The following is a 24,833-nucleotide window of genomic DNA, read 5'->3' on the forward strand; positions in this document are numbered from 1 at the left end:
TGGGTATACGCATATATCTGTATGATATAGTACTATTTATATGCATCTATGACCTTTTATAGTGTCATTTAGGTTGTACTTGCATACCCCCTAGTATTTATTGAGCCAGTATTGTCGTTTTTTTTTTTTTTTTTTTTTTCCTCTTGAAACTAGTTATATTTTCCTGTCATTTATTTATTTATTTTTTGGGTGAGATTTTTTGGGTGAGAGTTACACATCATTAGCACCTCTCTGAAGCCTGTCCCGCCTACTCCTCCTTTTTGGCCTTCTTTCATTTTCATTTGCGCGTGCTGGGGAATTTAACCACCACTCATCCTGGTGTCTATTCCCCTCTGCCGGGGGTACAAGGTTGCGTACACACATTTTTACATATATATAATTTACAGAGTTTATTTAGTAATGTCAGGTAGCGCCTGGGCCTTTTTATTTTAATATAATTTCTTACTGATACACCTCGTGATCCTACCTGGGACTGTGAGGTATAGGGGCGGCGACACCTGTTGATAGTTGTGTTGTCTGTTTTTCTGGCATACCCATACATACCATTTAGCGTGGTTTTGGTCCTTTGTGACCGCTTTTAAACAATCTCTTATAGACGACTGATTGAACTAGGTTCAGACAAACATAGTGTACCCCGACACTTTCTAGAATTTCATGATCGATCCACCATGGGCCTACAAGTTTGGGTCATTGAGTCCATACCAGCGGGGGTGTCTGAAGCAGAATGCTTCTCCAGATTATGTGAGCGCAAAACATATTGGATTTTTTCTTTGGACACCCTCGCCCCTAATGGCCTCAATGAGGAAATCGAGATCCATACTATCCTCTAAAATATTGTTCTCGCTTATATATTAGTGATCTAATTTCTCTCTTTGTTTCTCTCCTGAAAGGACTGTGATCCCAATGTCAATGCCCTTCCCCTCTTCTCCTTGGTATATATATATATATATATATATATATATATATATATATATGCATATGGAATACCTTGTTTTTTTATGTATGTGATTTCTTCTTTTTATGTATATGATTTTTAGATAATTTTTTATATACTTGTTATATGTTTGATCTCTCCGTTTCTGTACACACAGAACTTGGGTATATATTTTAACTGTGAAGGCTCGTAAACAATTTTCCTTCCTTCTTTATACATATACCTTTTTATACACATATCTTTTAAACATAATTTAATAGCATCACCTATATCAATTATGACGCGAGTTTTCCCATACAATTGTCATATATTGATTTTGTATCTCCACTATCAACATCATTGTTGTGCGTTTAAATATGCGACTAAGTCGCACTTATCTGTAATTGGGCTCATGATTGTATCTCCACCATCAACATCATTGTTGTGCATTTAAAAATGCGACTAAGTTGCATTTATCTGTAATTGGGATCATGACTATATGCTATTACCATGAAGTTATTCCTTAATTTATAATATCTCTAACCAGTCAAGATTTATTAGTAGTAGTAGTAGTAGTGGCACTAGTAGCATTATTATTATTATTATTACTATTGTTGTTGTTATCATTATGATCACCATTTTCACATTATTCAAGCCTTTAGTTGTTATCAACGTCTCTATAGGCATTCCTCAATTTGGCCTATTATCAACACTTTTGAGATCCAAAATTACCTACCATCTATAAATATACTTACTATTACCATCTTTATATTTATTGATTTTTTATATCTATCTTTGTTTTTATGTTTATTTTTACTATTATCATTTTTCTTCCTATCACTATTATTATTTATATTTTCATTTTCATCTTTATATTTATTTTTATTTTTACCTTTATTTTATTTCCATTATTATCATTTTTTTTATTATTATCATTGTTAATTTTATTATTAGTATTTTTGCATTGAATTTTTATTATTTATTTTTTATTTTCCTGTATTATTTTCATTATGATTTTCATTTTTATTGTCTTTTTAATTTCTCTTAATTTTTCACAACTCTTTTATACATACATTCTTTGTTCCCCATATATATAATTTTTCTCTAAAACTTTTCACCTTTTTAAGTTCACCTTCGTTACCATATATTTTATTCACCTGCCATAGTATTATCATTAGTATAACCCTCCCAACCTGCTTGCATCGATTACAGGGTTAATTGCTATTTTGTCTGTCATTATCTATTCACTCTCCTATTTAAGAGCCGTCCACCGCAGCATTGCCTATACCTGCACTTGAGAAAGGAGTGCGCATGCCCGAACGAGGCTTGCGCAAGCTCAGAAACGCGTTGTGCTCTCGGGTACCCCCCGGCTGACGTCACACGCTATCTACAAGCCAGTCTGTGTCTCTGTGCATCACAGAACACAGCGGAGCTTCCCCTAGCGCGCTGTGGAGGAAGATTGATCCAGTAACAGCACCAGCGAAAGGGAACAGTGATTTGACTATCAAACGGAGGACAATAATAATTATGGATGTAAGTGAGACTTTTATTGATTGTATAAAATAAATGCACTTTTTACTGATTTGGCACTCTTCTATATATTCTTTTTCTTAGTGAGCTGCATGGATGGTAAGAATTTTCTGGTTAATGTTTCTTTGCTATGAATAAGGTTTATATGTGAGTTTCAGAGATTTGCCCTTCATGTTTGGAATATTATAGAGGACCTTGATATATTTTTAGTATTTTCAAGGATAAGCCTCTGGATTGTTATTTTTTTTTTATTATTTTTTTCTGTTATGATTATTATGTTTTTTTTCCCTCTTATTTAAATTTTTTTGTAAAAAAAAATAAAATAAATAATAATGTTTTTTTATTTCGTTTTTTAAGATTTTTATTTCGTTTTTTTATTTTCTTTTTACATTTTACATTGTTATTATTTGTTCATTTATTTTATTTTTGTTTTGTTCAGGTGAAAAAATTATTAGGTTTAATCTACCTGAAAGGGGGGTCATTGGCTATGTCCTCAATTAGCTGAATACATTTTGTTTAAGACAAGCGTTGGTAGGTAGCCATTCTAGGCGCTGGAGTTATTAAATTTTTTTTCTTTTCATTCAGGTGGAAAAAGGTCCAAAAGGTTTAGGCTTTGGCCACCTGAAAAGGGAGTTAGTGCATAGGTCTTAAGGTACAGATAAATGTATTGTTTTTTTTTAGCGTTTAAAATTTGAATTTTTTGAGAAGCAACATTCACAGACGTTTTTTTTTTTTACATTTTTGCTCATACCATGGGGACCCATTTTAGAGTGGGTTCAGCCTAAAGAAATCATGGTTGTTTTGATAATTTGGTTAGAGTTGCAGAATCCAGGAATACTAAGTCCCTGGGTTCCAAGGAGGGAACGACAAGTAAACATAGCAAGTGAGCAGATATTATGGATAAGAATTTGATTCTGCTCTTGTTTTTGACTTCCAGAGTCCTGGTGGAGCGATATTGGAGAGGTTTCTGGAACAGAGATGAAAGATGTTCATCTGGTTGGCTGTTTGTCTGTGCCACACCGCAAGTTTGTTCTCATAAACATTCAGGAGAGAAGGGACAAACCAAAAGATTCAGATTAATATTTGCAACATACAGTGCCTTGCAAAAGTATTCACCCCCTTGGCTTTTTACCTATTTTTTTACATTACAGCCTTTAGTTCAATGTTTTTTTCATCTGAATTATATGCAATGGATCAGAACACAATAGTCTAAGTTGGTGAAGTAAAATTAGAAAAATATATACATAAAAATTTTTTTTAGAAATAAAAAAATGATAATTGGCATGTGCGTATGTATTCACCCCCTTTGTTATGAAGCTCATAAAAAGCTCTGGTGCAACCAATTACCTTCAGAAGTCACATAATTAGTGAAATGATGTCCACCCGTGTCCAATCTAAGTGTCCCATGACCTGTCATTACATATGCACACCTTTTTGAAAGGCCCCAGAGGCTGCAACACCTAAGCAAGAGGCACCACTAACCAAACACTGTCATGAAGACCAAGGAACTCTCCAAAAAAGTAAGGGACAATGTTGTTAAGAAGTACAAGTCAAGGTTAGGTTATAAAAAAATATCCAAATTTGTGAGGATGCCTAGGATCACCATCTAATCTATCATAACCAAATGGAAAGAACATGGCACAACAGCAAACCTGCCAAGAGATGGCTGCACACCAAAAGTCATGGAGCGGGCAAGGAGGGGATGAATCAGAGAGGCAGCACAGAGACCTAAGGTAACCCTGGAGGAGCTGTAAAGTTACACAGCAGAGACTGGAGTATCTGTGCATAGGACAACAATAAGCCGTATGCTCCATAGAGTTGGGCTTCATGGCAGAGAAGCCAGAAGAAAGCCATTACTTTCAGCATAAAAACAAAATGGCACATTTTGAGTTTGTGAAAAGGCATTTGGCAGACTCCCAAAATGTATGGAGGAAGGTGCTCTGGTGTGATGAGACTAAAATGGAACTTTTTGGCCATCAAAGAAATCGCTATGTCTGGTGTAAACCCAACACATCACATCACCCAAAGAACACCATCACAGAACACAGTGAAATATGGTGGTGGCAGCATCATGCTGAGGGGATGTTTTTCAGCAGTCGGGACTGGGAAACTGGTCAGAGTTGAGGGAAAGATGGATGGTACTAAATACAGGAATATTCTTGAGCAAAATCTGTACCACTCTGTGTGTGATTTGAGGCTAGGACGGAGGTTCACCTTCCAGCGGGAGAATGACCCCAAACACACTGCTAAAGCAACACTTGAGTGTTTTAAGGGGAAACATGTAAATGTGTTGGAATGGCCTAGGTAAAGCCCAGACCTCAATCCAATAGAAAATCTGTGGTCAGACTTAAACATTGCTGTTCACAAGCGAAAACAATCCAACTTGAAGGAGCTGGAGCAGTTTTGCAAGGAGGAATGGGCAAAAATCCCAGTGGTAAGATGTGGCAAGCTCATAGAGACTTATCTAAAGCGACTTGGAGCTGTGATAGCCACAAAAGGTGGCTCTACAAAGTATTGACTTTAGGGGGGTGAATAGTTATGCACATTGACATTTTCTGTTATTTTGTCCTATTCGTTGTTTGCTTCACAATAAAAAAAAAAATATATAAATTGTGGGCATGTTTTGTAAATTAAATGATACAGATCCTCAAACGATCCATGTTAATTCCAGGTTGCGAGGCAACAAAACATGAAAAATGCCAAGGGGGGTGAATACTTTGGAAAGGCACTGTAAGGTTTCTTTTGCTTATGGACAATTTAGCTCTAATGCTGAATCTGAAAGACTTTGCCCAGAGACGAGACTTTTGAAACATCTTGCCAGAGTCTCTCCTGTCATTTATGAATGCAAACGTACTGTGAATACAAGTGCAATGGGTTGGAGGTTGGGGAAGGAATATAACCTATCCAATCCATCATAACAAGAAATGTAAAATATGTTTTTTCGTTGGAGGGAGGAATTGAAAGAAGGAAAGGTTTTTAATGTGTAACATGTATTGAAATAACTGAATTAATAGGTCGCCAGGTGACACATCAATGCAGTGAAAATTTTCTTGTAGGAGTGGTATCTCAATCTTAGCAGTCCTACAGAGAGGAGAGGTTCTCAGTTACTGTACATGTGTGATAACAGAGCTGGATATGGGGGAGTGGGGGAGATATGCCTGGTTGATGTCTCATCTGACAGGTTGGAACCTTGCACAGATAATACCATTGACTACACACGGGAGCATGCTCCGTTAGATAAAGTGAACAAACGCTAGCTACCAGGGCACAGTATGCCTTCACCACATGGTGCTTCAACATCTCACATTGGTTGATAAAAGCCTATTACCCTATATGTGCTGAGTATACACTGAATCATGTACATTTATTGTAGCAGCGGCTTACTCCCAGAGATGTGCGGATACAGAAGGCATACAGGATGCTTATTTCTGAGGAGTAACAAAAAGAGGAGGGATGTATACAGCACTATATTGGGGGCGAATAGGAGCTGGGATGGGTGTTGTTAATAGAGTGGACATCGGTCTACTGAGGAACAAACTCTAAGCCATAGCTTCAGACAGTAAGCGTGGCTTTGTTATTCAGAGAGATTCTTGGCATCCTTAATAACATTAAGCAAAGTCACATAAATACCCAGGTTAAAATGGCTCCGAATTTTGTTAACCACGTTGAGAGGTTGGTAGAGAGTGTGAGGCTACGGGACATAAATCTGTCATGGGCTCTGGTGTGTATGCAGGGGCAGGCGGAGGTATCAGCCTACTTCAAGCTTTAGGTAGGTTGAGGCATGACTATGATGACCTTTGTGTGCCAGGTCAATACACGGTGGTGAACGAGAAATGTTGGGAAAATTTCACTCTGGGTTCTGGATGGAGAGATCATTGCTGGGAAGGAAGCACCTGGATATTATTTGGGACATAGACAAGTTTGTTTCTTTGTCCTAATGGATACCGATTTAACATTAGTCATGGAACTAGGGTGTTCCTTGAACCTAATAGTAGATATAGGTGCATGGTATACCCTGGGCATGGTCTCTGAAATCCAGGCACAGGGACGGAATTTTGTGGGTTTTGTCATTGTTTCAAGTTGTTATGTGTTGTTGGACTCGGCATTTATATAGAAGGGTCTCCCATTTATCTATGCAAGTTGAGGGACAAATTGACAATAAGGTCTCTTCGTACAAGTTTGAGGCTTTGCTGCCAATTCAGAGTAATGAAGTACCGCAGACATTCCAATTTGCTTTACGAAAGGCCACTATGAGCAAGCCTGCCTAATCCCGACCAGTATTTACAATTAAAGAGTTATAGGAGGTTGGGAGCAAGATGCGTAATTTGATGGGTCACTTATATATGCATATATTATGGTAATGGGTTGATTTATGTTATGTATAGTGTGACATATGTGTATTTTAGGTTAGTAATATGGATGAGTAAGGCCCTCCTCGAGACTGTATCTGAAAGCTGGATAATATGTTGCTCTGAGTGTGTGCTGGTGAATGGTGAGTGAATGGACAGCCCTATATTTCACCCTTTCATGAAGATACCAGAAAGGAGAAGACACAGAATGGTGACATGGAAGCTGTCACTGAAGAATGATGGTGGTGTGGATAAGCGGCACATGTTGGGAAACACAACACTTTAAGACCGTTACAGACCGTTTCCTAGGAGCTGTTTCTGAAGCACATGTTGGGAAATGCAATACGTTAAGACAGTTATGGACTGTTCCATAGGAACTGTTTCTGAAGACATGTTGGGAAGCGCAACACGTTAAGACTATTATGGACTGTTCCATAGAATCTTTTTCTGAAGTACATGTTAGGAAACGCAACACGTTAAGACAGTTAAGAACTATTCCATAGGAGCTGTGTATGAATTAGGGTGATATGTGCCCTATAGGCGCAAAGCGGCTTGGAAAGGCAACATGGTTTAATATCATATTTCTGGAGTTTCACTTCCTGGTTGAGGCAGACAGGTGGCCTTTGGAATGTAACAAGTTGCACATCAAAGCTTTGTAGCATATCGGATTATTCTTCTGAGAGAAGCAAGGCTGAACAAAAGCTTGGCTCTGGACAGTCTGATATCATAACGTTATGCAAGCAAACTTCAAATACGGCCATGGCTGCCAGGATAATTGATGAAGGTGGGTTACAAAGATAAATAGACATGATACATGGACAATGCTGCCCCTAGAGGCCAATACAGCAGGACAGACAGAAATATAACATATTGAGAAGGACTGCCCCTGAACTACTTTTATTCGTTAGAAACCTAAATGGGTAGGCAATGGGGTTGGGTCTGGATGGTATATGGATGAAGTTTTAAAAGTGCACATAGGAAGGAAGTTGCCCCTTTTACGCTCTTGGCTCATGCCTGATGGCTCTCTCTGTTACCATCTTGAGCCCAGCTGAGGATATTGTATCTATAGGACAGCTTTGCGATAGGTATATTTGATGTTTCTTGTTGTTATATGCTTTGTAATATCTTCCTTTAGTATTCCATGTTAGCATTTTTCCTATTTTATTGGGAAATAAATAAGATATTGTTTTATTAAACAGTGTGTTTGTTTTCATAGCTAACTTATATTATTGTGCTATCTATTAACAGTAACTAGTTTTAATAGAGTAGCTAACTATAGGAATAGACAAATGAATACATATTAATACATATAAATTAATACATATATGGAATAAATAGAGGTTATCCGTATTCACATATCCGGATAATATTTAGTTTAGAACTTATTCCAATTTACAACATTTATTTCATGAACAAAACAGTGTAGCAGACAGGAAAAATCACACTTTTATAGAAATGGCCATATGCATGTTGTAGGATGCAAACCTACCTCGCAAGTACTGGGGAGAAGCAGTCATGACTGCAACCTACCTGCAGAACAGACTACCCTCAAAAGCCATTAAAAGTACTCCATTCGAAATGTGGCATGGATCAAAGCCTAGCTTACGGCACATCAGAGTGTTTAGATATAAAACATATGCCTATATTCCAAGTGAAAAGGGATCCGAGTTGGAGAACAGAGTCATAGAGGGCATTCTAGAAGGCTACAGTGAGAAAACTAAGGGTTACAGAATCCTACACCCAAAGACTGACAAAGTGACAATAAACCATCCTGTTTATTTTGAGGAAGTGAATAAGAACCAGAAGAAAAGGTCGACCAAAGCGTACCAAATAGGCAAACAAAATGGACAGATTTGGCTAGCACCAATCACCTAATCCAATGATGTAGCTCTATTGCCAATCATGATGAGTAATGCCACTACAACCCACTGACACAAGCAGGACAGTCACAATTCAATGTGATCAGGACAAAACGTGGCCAATGGTGTTACCAAGGATCCCCCAAGCCACTTTGTTTTTCACGAACCTGCTCTCCATTGAACTGTATTTAAAAAATATATATTTTGGCTATGGAACATGTTCACCATGGCAGTGCCCAGCTACCTATTACATTTATTTTACTAAAAGCTTTCAAATTGGCCTTTTAAAAAATAACAAAATCCATCTCCTACAGACTTCAAAAGCTTTTGGGGTTATTTTGGGGGTTTGCTAATTTTTTTCAAGTGTTTTCGCTCATCACTAGTAACAAGATAATTAAGGGCAATTTCACATGACATTAAACAACAGACGTTTGTTGTTGTAGTGTCTGTGAGGGATGACTCACTGTTTTGCTAATGATTATAAACTCCAGTGACAGCGCTGGATCTGAACTGTAGCTTGCCTTCTGCATCTAAAGCATTGTCTGGGGGTGTGCATCACTGTTAAAGAGAACAATCTGGGTTTTACCAAGCATCTTGTTGAAGCCTATTGCCAAGATTTATGCAAGCATAAAACTTGCAGAACAAACATTTTTTAGATTGTTTTTTAAATATTTGTTAAAGAATAGTGCAAGCTATTGAATGTTTATTGGCGTTGTTACTCACCCTTCTTGGGGTAAGTGCAGGAAAGCAGTCCTTTTAGGCTACATACACACAAGTTATTAATAGAAAGCTTGACTTCGACTCTTCCCATGAGTTTAAAAAAACCTTCTCTGTAAGATCTTGCGTATTTGCAAAGTTCCGCCAACCCTTTCTTGTGGAATGTGCCACATGCACATTTAGTTTGGTTGTTTGTCACCCTATATCACTTTAATGGCATCACTACTCATGATGAAAGATTTTTGTTAGGGGTCTGTCCCTAGGAAACGGCCCTTGGTAGATTTGTCCCAGGCAGTCATGCAACATAAAGTTTGCAGTGTGCAAGCTCAAATTTGTCACCCTGCTAAAGTAGCAATTGAAAAATGGCACAGCTAGAGTGCCCTGCATGTGCGTGGGGGATGTGTCGGGACCTGAGTCTTAACTTGAAACCTCTGCTGTGTCTGGCAAAGTCTCTTCTTGCTGAGCCACCTGCGATGCAGGACAGCTCCCTAGACAATTCCTCAAATGATCCTGCCTTGAACTTTATTTCTCTTGAACTTTGAACCTGCGCTCTTGTCATTCCTGATGCTACCCGTATCTTCACTACCACTTGTTTCTGGCTTGTTCCTCGACTACACTTTTGTCTGATCCCAACCTGCAACGACTTGTTACTGACCTTTGGCTTGTTTACTGACTATTCTTCTGCTTGATTCCTATCTGCTATATCTGTTACTGGACACCGGCTTGCTCACTACCTGGTGGTATGATTCTGAGGAGTGCGACATGGCACTAAAATGCCGCAAAATCTCCACCATTAGGAGTTCTGGTGAACACCAGTTAGTGCTTACACTCCACACCTTAAGTGAGCCTGCGTTATCGGCCAGGGTGAACCATTTATTTATCCTGCTGGTCAGTGGAAGCCTCTCAACTGCTATAGCTACTGGTGTCCGACCCTGACCCCGGACCATGACAGGATGAATGTTTCCAAGCATGCAAGGATTCCTGCTGCTATACACAGGTTCTGGATTGATGCTCGAAGTATGATAAGGTGGAGCCTGCGCACTGCAAACTACAGTACCTGGCTCCCAGTGATAATGTTGGGCCCCGACAGATGACTGACAAAAGCTGCAATATATAATTAATCTGACCTAACCTCTGAATCCTGTGTGCTAATTAATCCTGACCCCTGAACTCTGTGCCTTATTTATTCCTGACCCTGAACTCTGCATTATGTAATCCTGACCTCTGCACTCCTTTCAAAATGATCAATATGAGAAGGAACAGAGACGGTTAGGCTCGGTTCACACAGGGGTGACTCAGATCCGACTTCAGGTTGTCCCTAGTCGCCTCAGGTCGAACATTTAAAAATCAATGTAAGTGAATGAGAGCCGTCTTAATGCACGCTACTAAAGTCGCTCCGACTTCAAAAGAAGTTCCTGTACTACTTCAATCCGACTTGTACCCATTGATTTCAATGGAGGTCGCCTCCAAGTCAGATCTCTGTCTATACGGAGGCGACTTTGACAGAATTATTAGCTCTGAAGGGGGAACTCCACGCCAAATTTATGAAAAAAAATTGGCGTGGGTCCCCCCCCTTCGAGAGCATACCAGGCCCTTAGGTCTGGTATGGATTCCAAGGGGAATACCCTACGCCGAAAAAACGGCGTGGGGGTCCCCCCATACCAGACCCTTATCCGAGCACGCTACCCGGCCGGCCAGGAAAGGGGGTGGGGATGAGCGGGCGCCCCCCCACCCCAAAGCACCTTGTCCCCATGTTGATGAGGACAAGGGCCTCTTCTCGACAACCCCTGTCTTCTGTCGCCGTCGCCCCCGCCGCCTTCCGTTCTTCTTCTCCTCCTGGAGATGTTGACTCGACGTTCTCTCCGGCTGCAATGCCAGGGACGCGCTGCGCGGCGACTTATATAGGGACAAGGGGCAGGGTCATTGGTTGATGTCACATGGTGACCCCGCCCCCTTACGATGTCACAGTCCCGGAGGATGCTGGGACTGTCGCCATGTGACATCAACCCATGTGACATCAACCGATGACCCCGCCCCTTGTCCTTATATAAGTCGCCGCACAGCGCGTCCCTGGCATTGCGGCCGGAGAGAGCGTCGAGTCAAAATCTCCAGGAGAAGAAGAACGGAAGGCGGCGACGGCAACAGAAGACCGGGCCACCGCCTGTAAAAGAGCTATAAGAAGGCGCTGTGGCCCGGCAGAAGAACCGAAGAGGGGGACAAGACCCCCGAAGTCGGAAGAGGGCGGCGACGAGGAAGAAAGCCGGGCTCCTCCGCTAGCAAAAGAGCTAGAAGAAGATAGCGGAGGAGTCCGGCGAGAAGACCCCCGAAGACGGAAGACCCCCGGAGCTGTGCAATAAACTATTTTATCTTGTGTGTTGTGTTTTTTTTGGTACTTTATTTTACAGGTGAATGGGTAGGGGTACATTGTACCCCATACTCATTCACATAGGGTGGGGGGCCAGTATCCGGGGGCCCCCTTATTAAAGGGGGCTCCCGGATTCCGATAAGCCCCCCGCCCGCAGACCCCGACAACCAACGGCCAGGGTTGTCGGGAAGAGGTCCTTGTCCTCATCAACATGGGGACAAGGTGCTTTGGGGTGGGGGGGGCCGCACGCTCCCTCCCCCAAGGCACCCCCCCATGTTGGGGGCACGCGGCCTGGTACGGCTCAGGAGGGGGGGCGCCCTTTCCTGGCCGGCCGGGTAGCGTGCTCGGATAAGGGTCTGGTGTGGATCTGGGGGGGACCCCAACACCGTTTTTTCGGCGTAGGGGGTTCCCCTTGGAATCCATACCAGACCTGAGGGCCTGGTATGCGCTCGGAGGGGGAACCCACTCCAAATTTTTTTCATAAATTTGGCGTGGAGTTCCCCCTTCAGAGCTCATTCTCTGATTGGCCACGGCAAAAGTCGCCTGGCCTGGGGCGACTTGTAAGTTGCCCCAGGTCGTGTCTAAAAGTCGTGTTCAAGTCGTCTCCAAGTTGCCTCACAAAGTCGCCCTGAAGTCGTGTCGCCCCTGTGTGAACCGAGCCTTAGGCTTATACAGTCTAATATATTTAAATCAAAGAGTTTCTTGGCTTTCTAGGGAAGGGATATGAGATTAACAATTCAAACTTCATGAATAGCAAGTCTGTTAGTAGGCCCTATTGTCCTAGACGACCCTTGCTCCTACACACAAGTCTTTTGGAAGAGGTGACAAGGTGGACAAAAAGCAAGATAAAGCACCATGCTTTTGCTATACAACCAAAAGCAAAAAAAATATTCAGGGCTCATACTGATATTTATAAATTAGAGCTGCTCATTAAAGTTCTAGACAAGATGACCTCAGAGGACAGGTTCCTGGTTAGCATTCCAGCTTCTCACTAGATAGAAGAAACTTACAAGCTTTGAAAAAAAGTAGACAAGGATGAATTTAGTCAAGGTGAAGAAGTTCGTTTAGTGGTAAAAGGTTTATGATACAACTGATGCCCAACTGCTGTGCTTTGCAGAAGATTATTATCTAAAATCAAAATCTTACAAGAACATTAAGCAAAAGATAGAAGAATGAGACAGGCAGACTGTTAACCCAGAAAGCTTTATGGAATACTGTAGCACAGCACCTAAAGTATAAGGTATATTTATTATAAAGATAGCCCCGGAGAAGACAATTGAGGGGCTACATGACAAGGGGAGGAATCAGCCTGGAAAAGGCTTAACGTGAGGTAGAAGTGTAAGGGCAAGAAGTCTTAACAGCAGTCCATGGTTGGATAGTAGATAGTAGCTGGAGGGGGTAGGGACAGAATGTTGCTGGTAAGTCACCAAGTAAAGGTTGGCTGGGCTGGAGGTTTACATTGCCTTAGGTGCTCACCTTTTTTCAGTTGTCAGCATCAAGAGAGTGTTTTTCCCATCATGGGGGTCTTTGGAAGATTTGGAATCATTACAGAATGGGGTCCATTGGTTGGTATGGTGCCCCCTTTATGCAGGTTACTGTTGGTTCTACCAGGGGCTCCATCCCTTGGTGGAAGTAATTATACTGTATTTACCCAGTTTGGAATGGTACTCAAGCCAGTGGAGGTGCAACTTGGGAGAGGGATGGTGCTTAGATAAGATTTTAGTTAGTGGACACTGAAAGACCTTTTACTGGCAATACTAGTGTGTTGATGATTTATACATTTTATTTGCTTATTGGTATTTATATTAATGGTTGTTAAATAATGGTGCTACTGTGGCCACTTTAAATATATGCTTAGGTGACTGGTACTATCCCCTATAGCAAGTAAGCTATACGAAAAGGGAGTCCCAACATTCCCTTGTGAGGGGGAGTGTGGGAAAAGGGGATTTTTAAGTGGCGAAAAAACAATATCAACTACCACATTAGATGTTTAAAAATATTTGACAAAGTTTTATTTTGTACAAAAAGTATTTAAAACCCACATGTATGATAACAAATATAAATAACAACACATTTGACACTATCCGACTATTCTAGGAAAACATTGCATAAGAAATAGATGGATCGATGCATTTCGTCCACAATAGAAGAGAGAGCTTCTTCGGGATCCAGTTTGCAATGTTGTCAAAATCTGATAACTAACAAATATATTAAGTATACAGTAATAGAAAATATGTAGAAAACAAAACTAAAGACAACATTAGCAATGACATGTATTGTTATTACAGATTGCTGGTGAGTCATATCTATCCAGAGGGAATCTTTATTGTTCTTGGTTTTTCATATTCAAGAATATAAGTCTGGACACATATCTTTGATTGGATTCCCCCATGCCAGGCATAGTGGATTGCTGAAATTGGCTTTTTGATCACCCTATAAAAGGTACTGGTTTGACAAGACCTTTTTTCCTTTTTGTCATGTATACAAGTTTCTCCATTATTTTTCTTGCCTCGGGATTCCCCAAAATGCTGATTCCATGATCGTCTCTTATTTGTTTTATTAACCCCCTTCCCCCCTCCTTTTTCCCCTTTTCCTTCCCCCTGGTTGGATGTGACTCACCAGCAATATGTAATAACAATACATGTCGTAGCTAATGTTGTCTTTTGTTTTTTATTCTCTGTATTTTCTATTACTGTATAATATGTTATTTGTTAGTTATCAGATTTTGACAACAATTGCAAACTCGATCCTGAAGAAGCCCTCTCTATTGTGGGTAAAATGCATTGATCCATTAACTTCTTATGTATTGTTTGCCTAGAATGGTCAGATAGTGTCCAATGTGTTATTTATGTTTAGATGATACATGTGGTTTTTAAATAATTTTTGTACAAAATAAAACTTTGGCAAATCTTTTTAAATATCTAATTTGGTAGCTATTGTTTTTTTCAGCCCTTTTCCCACACTCCCACTTTAAATATATCAAGCAGTTGGAGTCATTATTTTGGAAGAAAAACTTATAGGGGCAGTGTTAAGGAATCCCTTAATCAAGCAATGGTCATAAAATAATTGTTTATGCCTACTACTATTTCAGGGATGCTTTGATAGAGAAGATGTTCTACCGAGAAAAAATAAAATAAAGAGACTTTTAGGCACCCTTTACACTTATGTATTAATGTAACACACATTACATTGCAGTAACATTAATTTGTAATTCGTTTTTTTGGCGTAGGGATTCCCCTTTAAGTCCATACCAGGTGACGGGGCCAGCAACGCCTCCTTCGCTGGTCCCGGCTACTTGGAGCCGCACTCAAAATGAGCAGACTTTTCCCTGGGCGGGAAAAGTCTGTTCATTTCAAAAGTCCGGCGGACAGATTGATGTGCAAACCTACTTTCTTAGTCCGCCGGACTTTTGGGTAAAAAAAAAGTCCACTGGAGCCCACACATGGGTGGATTGTCCGGCGGACTTGAGCCCGCCGCACTTTTCCACCGGATTGTTTGATCGTGTGTACGTGGCTTTAATCTCACCTCTCAAAGGTTGCCTACTTACCTAGGTTGTCACCTAAGTGCTGACAAGGTAGAGCTTCCTGTTGGCTTGCCCGATATTGCGAAAGGGGTCTGGCTGCAGACAGGAGATCCACCTTTGGCAGGAAACATGTGGCCTCCACTTGAACTTTTTTTTTATGAACTTTAATGTCACAAACAAACATTCAACAGGCACTAGCCACAACTCATGGAAGTGGAACTCACATGTTTCCTGTCATATTTACATTTTCCTAAGGCAGTGATGTCGAACCTTGGCACCCCAGCTGTTTTGGAACTACATTTGCCACGATTCTCATGCACTCTGCAGTGTAATTGAGCATCAAGCGAAATGTAGTTCCAAAACATCTGGGGTGCCAAGGTTCGCCATCACTGCCCCAAGGGTATCTGGCTGCAGACTGGAGCTCCACTTTCCACAGGAATCATGTGACCCCCACAGGGTTTTTTTTTTTTTAAATCAGTTTTAACCCTTTTGCTGCCAGAGCGGTTTTTGCATTTTTTTTTTTGCAGACATGTTTAAAAAAAATGTTTTAGATGAAGATTATATAGACCTCCCATTTTTTGCCACACGATATTACTGCAGAGTGAATGTAAAGGGGAAACAAATGCAATAAATTGCCCACATTTTTAGTAAAATATAAAAGATGAGGTTGGAACCTGACCCCAACATGTCAAAACTTAAATATGCGTGTGCCAGCGAAATGGCGACAAACTTCAGTGCCCTTTATTATCGATAGGAGACGCTTCAAACGCCCCCTATAGGTCATTAGTTTAGTGTTACGGAGGAGGTCTGGTGCTAGAAATATCGGTCTTACTCTGGTGTGTGCGGCGATATGCAACATGTATATCGCAATCAATGTTTTCAAGCGTAGGCGCCCCTGACATGTGTGTTTGCGTTCGTACATGCGCATATGTGGTGGTGCTTCTAAAAAAAAAAAATTGGGGGGTGGGGGGAATTTTATGTGTTTGTGTGTAACTATTTTTTTGCTTAAAGGGGAGCTCCATTCAAAATGGGGGGGGGGGGGGGGAGCCGCTACCTGGTTTTGACAGGTACCCACTTCCAGCTGAGTTCGGCCCCCTCCCCCTTCCCCTGAAGCTGGCCCATGCACAGCACGATTCGCGCAGTAGGAAACCCACAAAGGTTTCCCATAGCAAAGATGGCAGCACCAGCACCCGAGAATCGGCTCAGGTGAACACACTGCTGGATGCCTAGGAAGGTAAGTTTCCTAACAAACGTCAGCAGCTATTATAGCTAACCATAATTGTTGCTGTTGATTTTAAATTTTTGGAGGGAGGGCGTGGAACTCCTCTTTAACAAAAAGTCCCCTATTTAATGGTTATTTGTTGACAGGTTCTCTTTATTGCAACATCCAAAGTCTAAAGACCCTTCATGTCTGTATAAAGAGCCAGAGCACTTTATAAAATTTGGCACTGCGTCGATTTAACTGGTAATTGGGTACAGCATTGCATGACTGCGCAAATGAAATTTGTGTCCTTTTTTTCCCCACAAATAGAGCTTTCTTTTGGTGCTACGGTTTTGATTTTTTGCGCTATACACAAAAAAGCAACAATTTTGAAAAAAAAACAAAACAATATTTTTTACTTTTTGCGATAATAAATATCCCCCAAAAAGTTTATTTTTTTTTTTTTTTTTAATTTCTTCATCAGTTTAGGCCAATATATATTCTTTTACTAATTTTTGGTAAAAACAAATAAATAAATAAAATGCATATATTGATTGGTTTGTGCAAAAGTTATTGTACAAACCATGGGAAAGATGGCATTTTTATTATTTTTCACTAGTAATGGCGGTGGTCTGCGATTTTTAGCGGTATTGCGGTGGACAGATCAGACACTTGACACATTTTTGGGACCATTGACATTTATACAGCAATCAGTACTATAAAAATGCACTGATTACTGTGTAAATGACACTGGTAGGGAAGGGGTTAACACTAGGGGGCGATCAAGGGGTTAAATGTGTGTTCCCTTACTGTGTTCTAACTGAATGGGGATAGGACTGAGTAGGAGAGGAGACAAGACATTTTGCTGTTCCTACTTACTAGGAACAAACGACATGTCTCCTCTCCTCTGACAGCACAGGGATTTGTGTGTTTGCACACAAATCACCATACTGGCAATCATAACCCCTGGCCGCGAGCCAGTAGGGAACCGGTTAAGATGAAAATACTGGCTGCTGTTGTGTTTTAGCTATCATACTTGTATAGCAGGCTATCAACATGAACAACATGGATGCCATAATAAAATTCACCATGTCTGACCTCGCTACCTGTATGAACGTTAAAGAAATTCATTTTAAAACATCCTTAAAATATCTTTGAAAAGACTTAAAAAAATAAAAAATAAAAAATAAAAAAAAGTCAGGTTTCAGTCAGTTTCCAGGAGGGTCAAAAATACCTGCCCTATTTAGAGTAGTAGGCCAGTAGGTTGCCAAGATTCTGGTGCAATAGACATAAGTGTATGACTGGGTTGTGCATTGAAAGCAAATTTTGCATAGCATAACTTATACATTTAAATAGGCCTCCTAATACACCAAAACTGGTACATGTTCTTATGTACTGCATATGCCTTCTGCTCAGAGATTAATTCATTTATATCCTTTGCTTTAGAGGGCTTCCCCAATATGCCACCCCTCCAAAAATGGTTTACTGGGGATAGATGAGCTGCAGATCTCCAAAAACAAAAAAAAATTACTACAAATCCTTTATTTTTATGCCAAGAAAACAATTCAATCGACATGAAAGGGGACTTCTTCCCCGTCAATTGAGGTTTGGAAAGGTCTAGTACATGGTTTCTCAACCTTTTTTCAGTCACAGCACCCTTTAAAATTATCCAGTCTCGAGGCACCCCATTCTAAAATGAAAACAAAAAAAATGCAAAATATACCTTTGCACATCTTCTCAATCAGTTTCTCTTCCTTACTCAGCTAATGTGATCCCGGTGCTGATGGAGAAGAGCAGGGGAGGGATAAAATGCTGGGCAGGGGCCCGGCGTCCTCCTCATCAACTAGTGACATCAGCAGCTGAAAGGTAGTAATGGGGCACAATGAAAAACTTTGGCTTTGTGTAACTAAAAGGCAGGCTTGATCAACCCTCTGGCTTGTATATCATTTTTTGGGAAATTTTTAGGCATTTTGCCAAGGCACCCCTGAAGAGACCTGGAGACACCCTGGTTGAAAAAGGCAGGTCTAGTAAATGCCAGTCTTCAGCTATATAAACTAACTTTTGAACTTGGGAAGAAACCACGGACCTTTAATAAAGTATGGGACTGATGGGTAGAGAGCCCACACACTCTTGCCTATTTAGATCAAGGATCTTAATTACTAAATGCTGTATAGCTGTCCTGATGTGTCAATGACTGATGGGTTGAGCCCTGTATAAGGATTTACTGGATTTTAGGAAAAATAGTGTTTTTTTATATTGCTCTCCCTCTCGTTTTGTATAATGTGTTTTTAATGTAATCTTAAAAAAAAATATATATATATATATATATTGAAGCGTGCCTTGAGTCGTTTTTGTTAAATAATAAACACCAGAAAACACAAGAACATCAGAAGTCAGAATTTTATATTATAAACTTCAGAATAGTAGTATGCATTATTCCTTTTTTTTTCAAAAACTAGGTTTCCTTAATAATAAAATTCAAAATGCCTCCTTGTAAGAAAAAAAAAAATGCTTTCACACAAGCCCCTCAGATATGCTCTATATTAAAATGTAAAAAAATAAATACACCACATCAGTTAAATGGAAAAATTGTAGTCTGTACAATAGATGCCAAAGTGACAAAAATATACATTTTTACAAAGCGTTTTTCTAGAGTTTTATATTGGTGTCATCTTACACAAGGCATTCTTCTTGGAGCGAAGTAAAAAAATAAAACAAAACCCCCAAAAAAAAAAAACACACTGAATCTATTTAGCGACGCATAAATCAAATTAAATCAATTCACAACTCTTTTTAAAAAAAAATATTCCTAAAGCAATAGTACACAACACAAAAGGCATAAAGTGTTACTAAAAGGTTATCATTATTCTCTCAAGTGCAATTTTTAGCAATGACACTGAAAAATATTGCAGTTAAAGTGAAGTTTTCTTTGATCATGAAACGATCATTTATTTTATTTTACGTGGTAAAACCCAGAGTACCCTTGGCTGCAGGAGACAGGTGAGGCAGCGGCACTGAAACAAGATAGGTAAGTAACTGACATACTTTTTTTTTTTTAGGAATCTCGTGGCTATATCCCCTAGAGATATTAGACAGCACTGGATGATTCAGTTGGACTATCCCTTTAAAATATATAAGCTTATCATTTTTTTTTCTTTGTTAAATTATAAATATTGTTTACAAACAGTGCCCATCTAAAATTCCATAGTATTTTAAGCCTCTTCAAGAGCCTGAAAGCGTAAAGTGTCAATCTTCAAAACCTACCCTCTGAACCATTTACACTTACTTTCGTCAAACTCCCTATACTCACTCAAGGACAGTTATAAATGAAGGAGGAATGAGACATTAAACCACTGTAAAGCTGGATACACACTTAATTTTTTCGTTCAGCTGGCAGGCTGAATAATGAATGAATTCAAGCAATGTGAATGCAAGACCCCCCCCCCCCCCCCCCCCCGAAGGGCTCTCTACTGTCAGAATATACCAGATCAGGGCTGCAGCCGATTGGCATTGATTGAACAAGGTTTTCCAGCAGTCCCGTTCATTAGACATTGATCTAACAATCAAACAGAAAAAAAGGCGCCTCTAAGTGCAGAATTAAAACTTTAAATATCCCCAAAAAAGGATTAAAAACACTTACAGGACATAAGAATGAAGGGAGCATTTCACCAGTTTTTAAGGCAGGTGACCCGGCATCAGGAAGGTCCCAGTGTGTTCTAGGTTTCCTGGGGTGTCGATATGCAGCAGCAGATCCCAGGGTGACCAGCAGATGGCAGCCACAAACTCTGGAAGAACTGGTGGAGCAATCACGCTGTCAGTCAGCATGGAACATGAATTCCGCAACTTTTTTTCCCTCCCTGTGTAAAGGATACATATTGTGCTTTCCTGCGCTTCACTGTGCAGCCATCTATGTTCATAAAACACAGTATATTGTAATCCTGGGAGAACGTTGCACTATTCTCCTTCTCCACTCCCACCCATAGATTATAAAAAGCTACGCTTCTGCTAACCCGTAGTCATTGGCTTGAAGAAGGAACCAATCAGCAGTTCCAAAATGCATCCCATTTTGATGACCTATTTCCGGTTTGCGGTCCACGTTGGTTGTTGTCCCCTCCCGCTGACGTCATTTCCGGGATTCACGTTCTATGCTGACTCTGACAGACCGATTGCTCCACCAGTGCTTCCAGAGCTTGTGGCTTCCATCTGCTGGTCACCCTGGGATCTTCTGCTGTTGCATATCGACACCCCCAGAAAACCTATAGACCTTCCTGATGCCAGATCACCTGCCTTAAAAACATGTGAAATGCTACCTTGTTTCTTATATCCGGTAAGTGTTTTTAATCCTTTTTGGGGATATTAAAAAAGTTTTAATTCTGCACTTAGGATGCGCCTTTTCTTCTGTTTGTCTTTTACTAGAGAGTGCTCCCCTCTGAGTGCTGCCCCAAGTGTTTGAAGACCTCATCATTTGAATACCTCTACTCAATATAGACATAATCTGCCTGGCCCTGCTATTCAGAGCGCTCTTACATACACGCTTTACCTGGTTGATCCAACAATCGGCTTCTGTTAAACAGTGAGGTTTACACACAAATCAAAATTTGGTTGGTCCCTGCTAAATAAAACACATTTTGATCCATGTGTACACAGCTTAAAGAGGAAGTAAACTCTGATGGGTTTACTTCCTCTTTCATTCCCTGCAAAAGGTAAAGCATAATGGACTACTAGTCCATTATGTGTCACTTACCTGACACAGGAGCCAGCGAAGTCACCACTGTCCCCTGTAGTCCGGAGCATCCATCTTCTCGGTGGGTCTCGCTGCTCCGCCGCTGTCATTCGGCGAAGCCGCGATGACGTCAGTCCCGCACATGCGCACGGGAGCCGCCATGCAGTGCGCCGCAGGCAGCGGTGCCTGTCTTTCGGCAAATATCTCCTAAACCGTGTAGGTTTAAGAGATATTTCTTGGACCTACAGGTAAGCCTTAATCTAGGATTACCTGTAGGTCAAAGTTGGTTGTAAGGGTTTACAACCACTTTAAAGCAATAGTAAACCCCGCCTGGTCATTTCTACCTACAGGTAAGCATATAATAAGGCTTATTTGTAGGTAAGATAAATATTCTCTAAATATGCACCGTTTAGGAGATATTCACCCAGGATGCAGCCAGTTACATCACCGACGCATGCGCTCTGAAGGCCCGGCATACCTTGCCAGACCTTCAGAGCTTTGTGCTGGAACCGAGAGCTCCTGGGCACATAGACGGGTGTGATATCATCGCAGCTCCGGCCAATCACATAGCGAACCAGGAAGACTAGGAAGAGGTCAGCCCCATCAGCGGTGACAGCACAGTGCTGGAGTACTTTGTTCCAAGTGTGCTAGTATGCGATGTGCCTAAAAAAAAACAACATTTCTGAATCATAGCTAACCTGTGTGGCCTGCTCGTACCTACATTAGTCTTAAAATAAATCTTGCATCCCTGTGAAACCTATGAGCCCAGAGGCAGGCTATGAAAAAGGCTTCAACTAGTTGAAATCCAACCATGTTCCTTTCTGGAGCTTTAAACCCTCCTCACCAAAGGCTCCACCGCACACCGATTTTCTGCCATTTGACAGAGGGTACAATCTGGGCTTGGGGTTGAAAGGGTATAATGTAAACACATTACACTAACGACTACCACATTTACAGGCATCACAAGTTGCTTCCTATTTTAGGCATGGTTCATGCCAGGACACGTTGACTTAAAAATAAATCTAACAAATACTGAAAACTGATGTCTGGGTGGCACCCAAGTAATTGTCTGAATGTCACAGGGACTAGACAGACTCACTGATAATATTCTACTGACCTCTACACCGACTGTTAAGCAGACCAAGGTGCATTGTAGTACTGACAATAGCAAGCAGATGCAAGATCACTAAAGATGCCACACATTAGTAATTTTTTATGCTATTTGGTAAAATGACTACAATATTTGAGAAAATTATGAGAACCTAAGACAAGAACCCCTAACATTAGCTTATTAGCATATCTGATATTTATAGATCAGATATTGCATTTCCAAGGCAGAGCAAACAATGAAACAAAATAGTAAATTTCTCTAACGACTGGATAAATCATAAAAATCTAAATTTACACGCCCTAATATTAATATAAGCAGATGCTCTCTGGCTCCTTATTGAGGTAAGATGCCTTTTTAGACATCGTTTAACCCACTTGACCTCCAACAAATTGCGCTGCCATGCAATGTTGTACCCAAATAACATTTGTAATTTTTTTCCCCCACAAATAGAGCTTTCTTTTTGTGGTATTTGATCGCCTATGCAATTTTTCTTTAGTTTTTTTTTTTTTTTTGCACTATAAACAAAAAAGACCAACGATTTTGAAAAAAAAAAAATTAATTTGTTTTACCTTTTGCTATAAAACATATCCATTAGAAAAAAAATAAAAAATTAAAGCAGAGCTCCAAGCTCTTGGAGAAAAAAAATAAAAGTCAGCAGCTGCAAATACTGTAAGCAAGGCAAAGCTCTTTTTTTTTTTTCTTTTAAAGCAGAGCTTTACCTTGCTTACAGTATTTGTAGCTGCTGACTTATTTTTTTTTCTGCAAGAGCTTGGAGTTCTGCTTTAATTTTTTTTCTAATGGATATGTTTTATAGCAAAAGGTAAAAACAAATAATTTTTTTTAAAAGCAATCATAATGTATTCATAAATCTAGGGCAATATGTATTCTACAAATTTTTGGTAAAAAAAAAAAAAAAATTGCAATAAGCGTACATCGATTGGTTTGCACAAAAGTTATAGCGTCTACAAACTGGGATATATACTGTCATTTTTATACTAGTAATGGAGGCCATCGGCGACTTATAGTGGGACTGCAATATCTGACACTGATGCTGATGCTTAACACCATGGGTGCACGAATACAGTGATCAGGGCAAAACAATATGCAGTCACTGTACTAATGACACTAGCTGGGAAGGAGTTAAACAGCTAAATGTTAAATGTGTGCCTAACCAGTGTTTGTGTGTGTACTTTTACTATGGGATGTGATGGATTTAAAATCAGGGAAATAAAATCCATCACACCCCTGCTATCAAAACCGGAGCTCTCTCCAGCCTCTCTTCCCGATGATCACTGAGTGCCGGTGGACATCCACCGGCTAGCATCTGCTGATCGGCTTCTGTTGTGACTAATCACAGCAAAAGCGGTGTACGCACACCCACTGGGCGGAAGTGCAGAATCACATCTATATACACATGCCTGTAGCAGTAAATCTGCTATAAGGTGGTCGTTATGTGGATAGAAAAACTGTAGGACACATGGAATGTTGTATTTACACAAGCAGTCTGTGGAATATTAAAGAAAGTAGCGGACAGCCCCAAGTCTACAGCTGCTGCATGGTAGTTTTTTTTTTTTTTTATTATTCTTATTGGCCGCAGTAGATATATTTTTAAAAGCATGTATAAAAGGATAAAGGAAAGGTAATTAAATTACTTTTTACCAACTAAATGGATTTGTCTGCCCTGCCTTGAAGTATTACATTCCTTAGAATAGCAAAAATACTGGAGCGAAAAGATTGCATTATTTTATACATTGTTTTTTGTGCCCCAAAAGAACAGGGGTGAAGCCCACAGGATTGCTAATTCTATTAAATTGACAATTGCTCACAAATAAAAAAAAAAAACAGCTGGTCTAAAAACAGAATAAAAAAAAAGGACTATAAAAATTACCTTATTAAAACAATTATGGCACAAAAAAACAAAAAAAAAAAAAAACATGGCACCAAAAATTATAGAAAGCCCAGCTATCAGGAAAACCTCCCAGCGCTACATGGCAAAATGGAAAAAAAAAAAATGCGAACCTGCCATGTAAAGGAACAGGCACCAACAGGAGCCTGCAAGTATCTTTTAAATCTCCAAAATCATTTTTGATGCCCCTGTGGAAACCCTCGGTCCTGTGCATTTAGACTCATTGGTTCGGAGTCAAGTTCAAATCCCCAATAGCTAGGTTTCACTACTACTTCTTAACAATACAATGTGGGAGCAGACAACTTTGGTTCTGGCATAAACTATTGAAAGGCAAGAAGGTTTGGGGGGGGGGTTGGGTTACTTCTTGGGTGCACCGAAACAGATTTAATGCATGTGAAAGGTAATTGTAGAAAAGGTGCCTGCTCTATAGTCATGTGGCAGGTGCCCTGGTCCTTGTTCAATTATGGGCTCCAAAAAATAAAAAAAGGGACATTCCATGTAAGTAGAAAAATGGAGATCCTTGAAGAACATTCTATACATTCAGAGTAGACACCAGAGAACAGTGAGAGCGGCTACAACGCCATTTAATATTGCCATGGTGTAACCCACGTGGAAAGAATGGCCTGTCAATTTCCT

At 40.3% G+C, this 24,833-nt stretch overlaps 1 protein-coding gene across 2 annotated transcripts in view; it reads right to left on the reverse strand.

Moving 5' to 3' along the window:
• Positions 1-18,839: 18,839 nt before the first annotated feature.
• The window catches only part of ARL6IP6 (ARF like GTPase 6 interacting protein 6), a 50,121-nt gene continuing 44,127 nt past the window's right edge, over positions 18,840-24,833 (reverse strand). For both annotated transcript variants that reach the window (XM_077447673.1, XM_077447674.1), the window contains exon 5: positions 18,840-24,831. In XM_077447673.1, the coding sequence (XP_077303799.1) occupies positions 24,738-24,831 (94 nt within the window). In that variant the 3' untranslated portion in view covers positions 18,840-24,737. The remainder of the gene's footprint in view (positions 24,832-24,833) is intronic.

Source organism: Lithobates pipiens, unplaced genomic scaffold, assembly GCF_037356315.1.
Source record: "Lithobates pipiens isolate NorthernLeopardFrog02 unplaced genomic scaffold, aLitPip1_a1.2 Scaffold_22, whole genome shotgun sequence".
Lineage (NCBI taxonomy): Eukaryota > Metazoa > Chordata > Amphibia > Anura > Ranidae > Lithobates > Lithobates pipiens.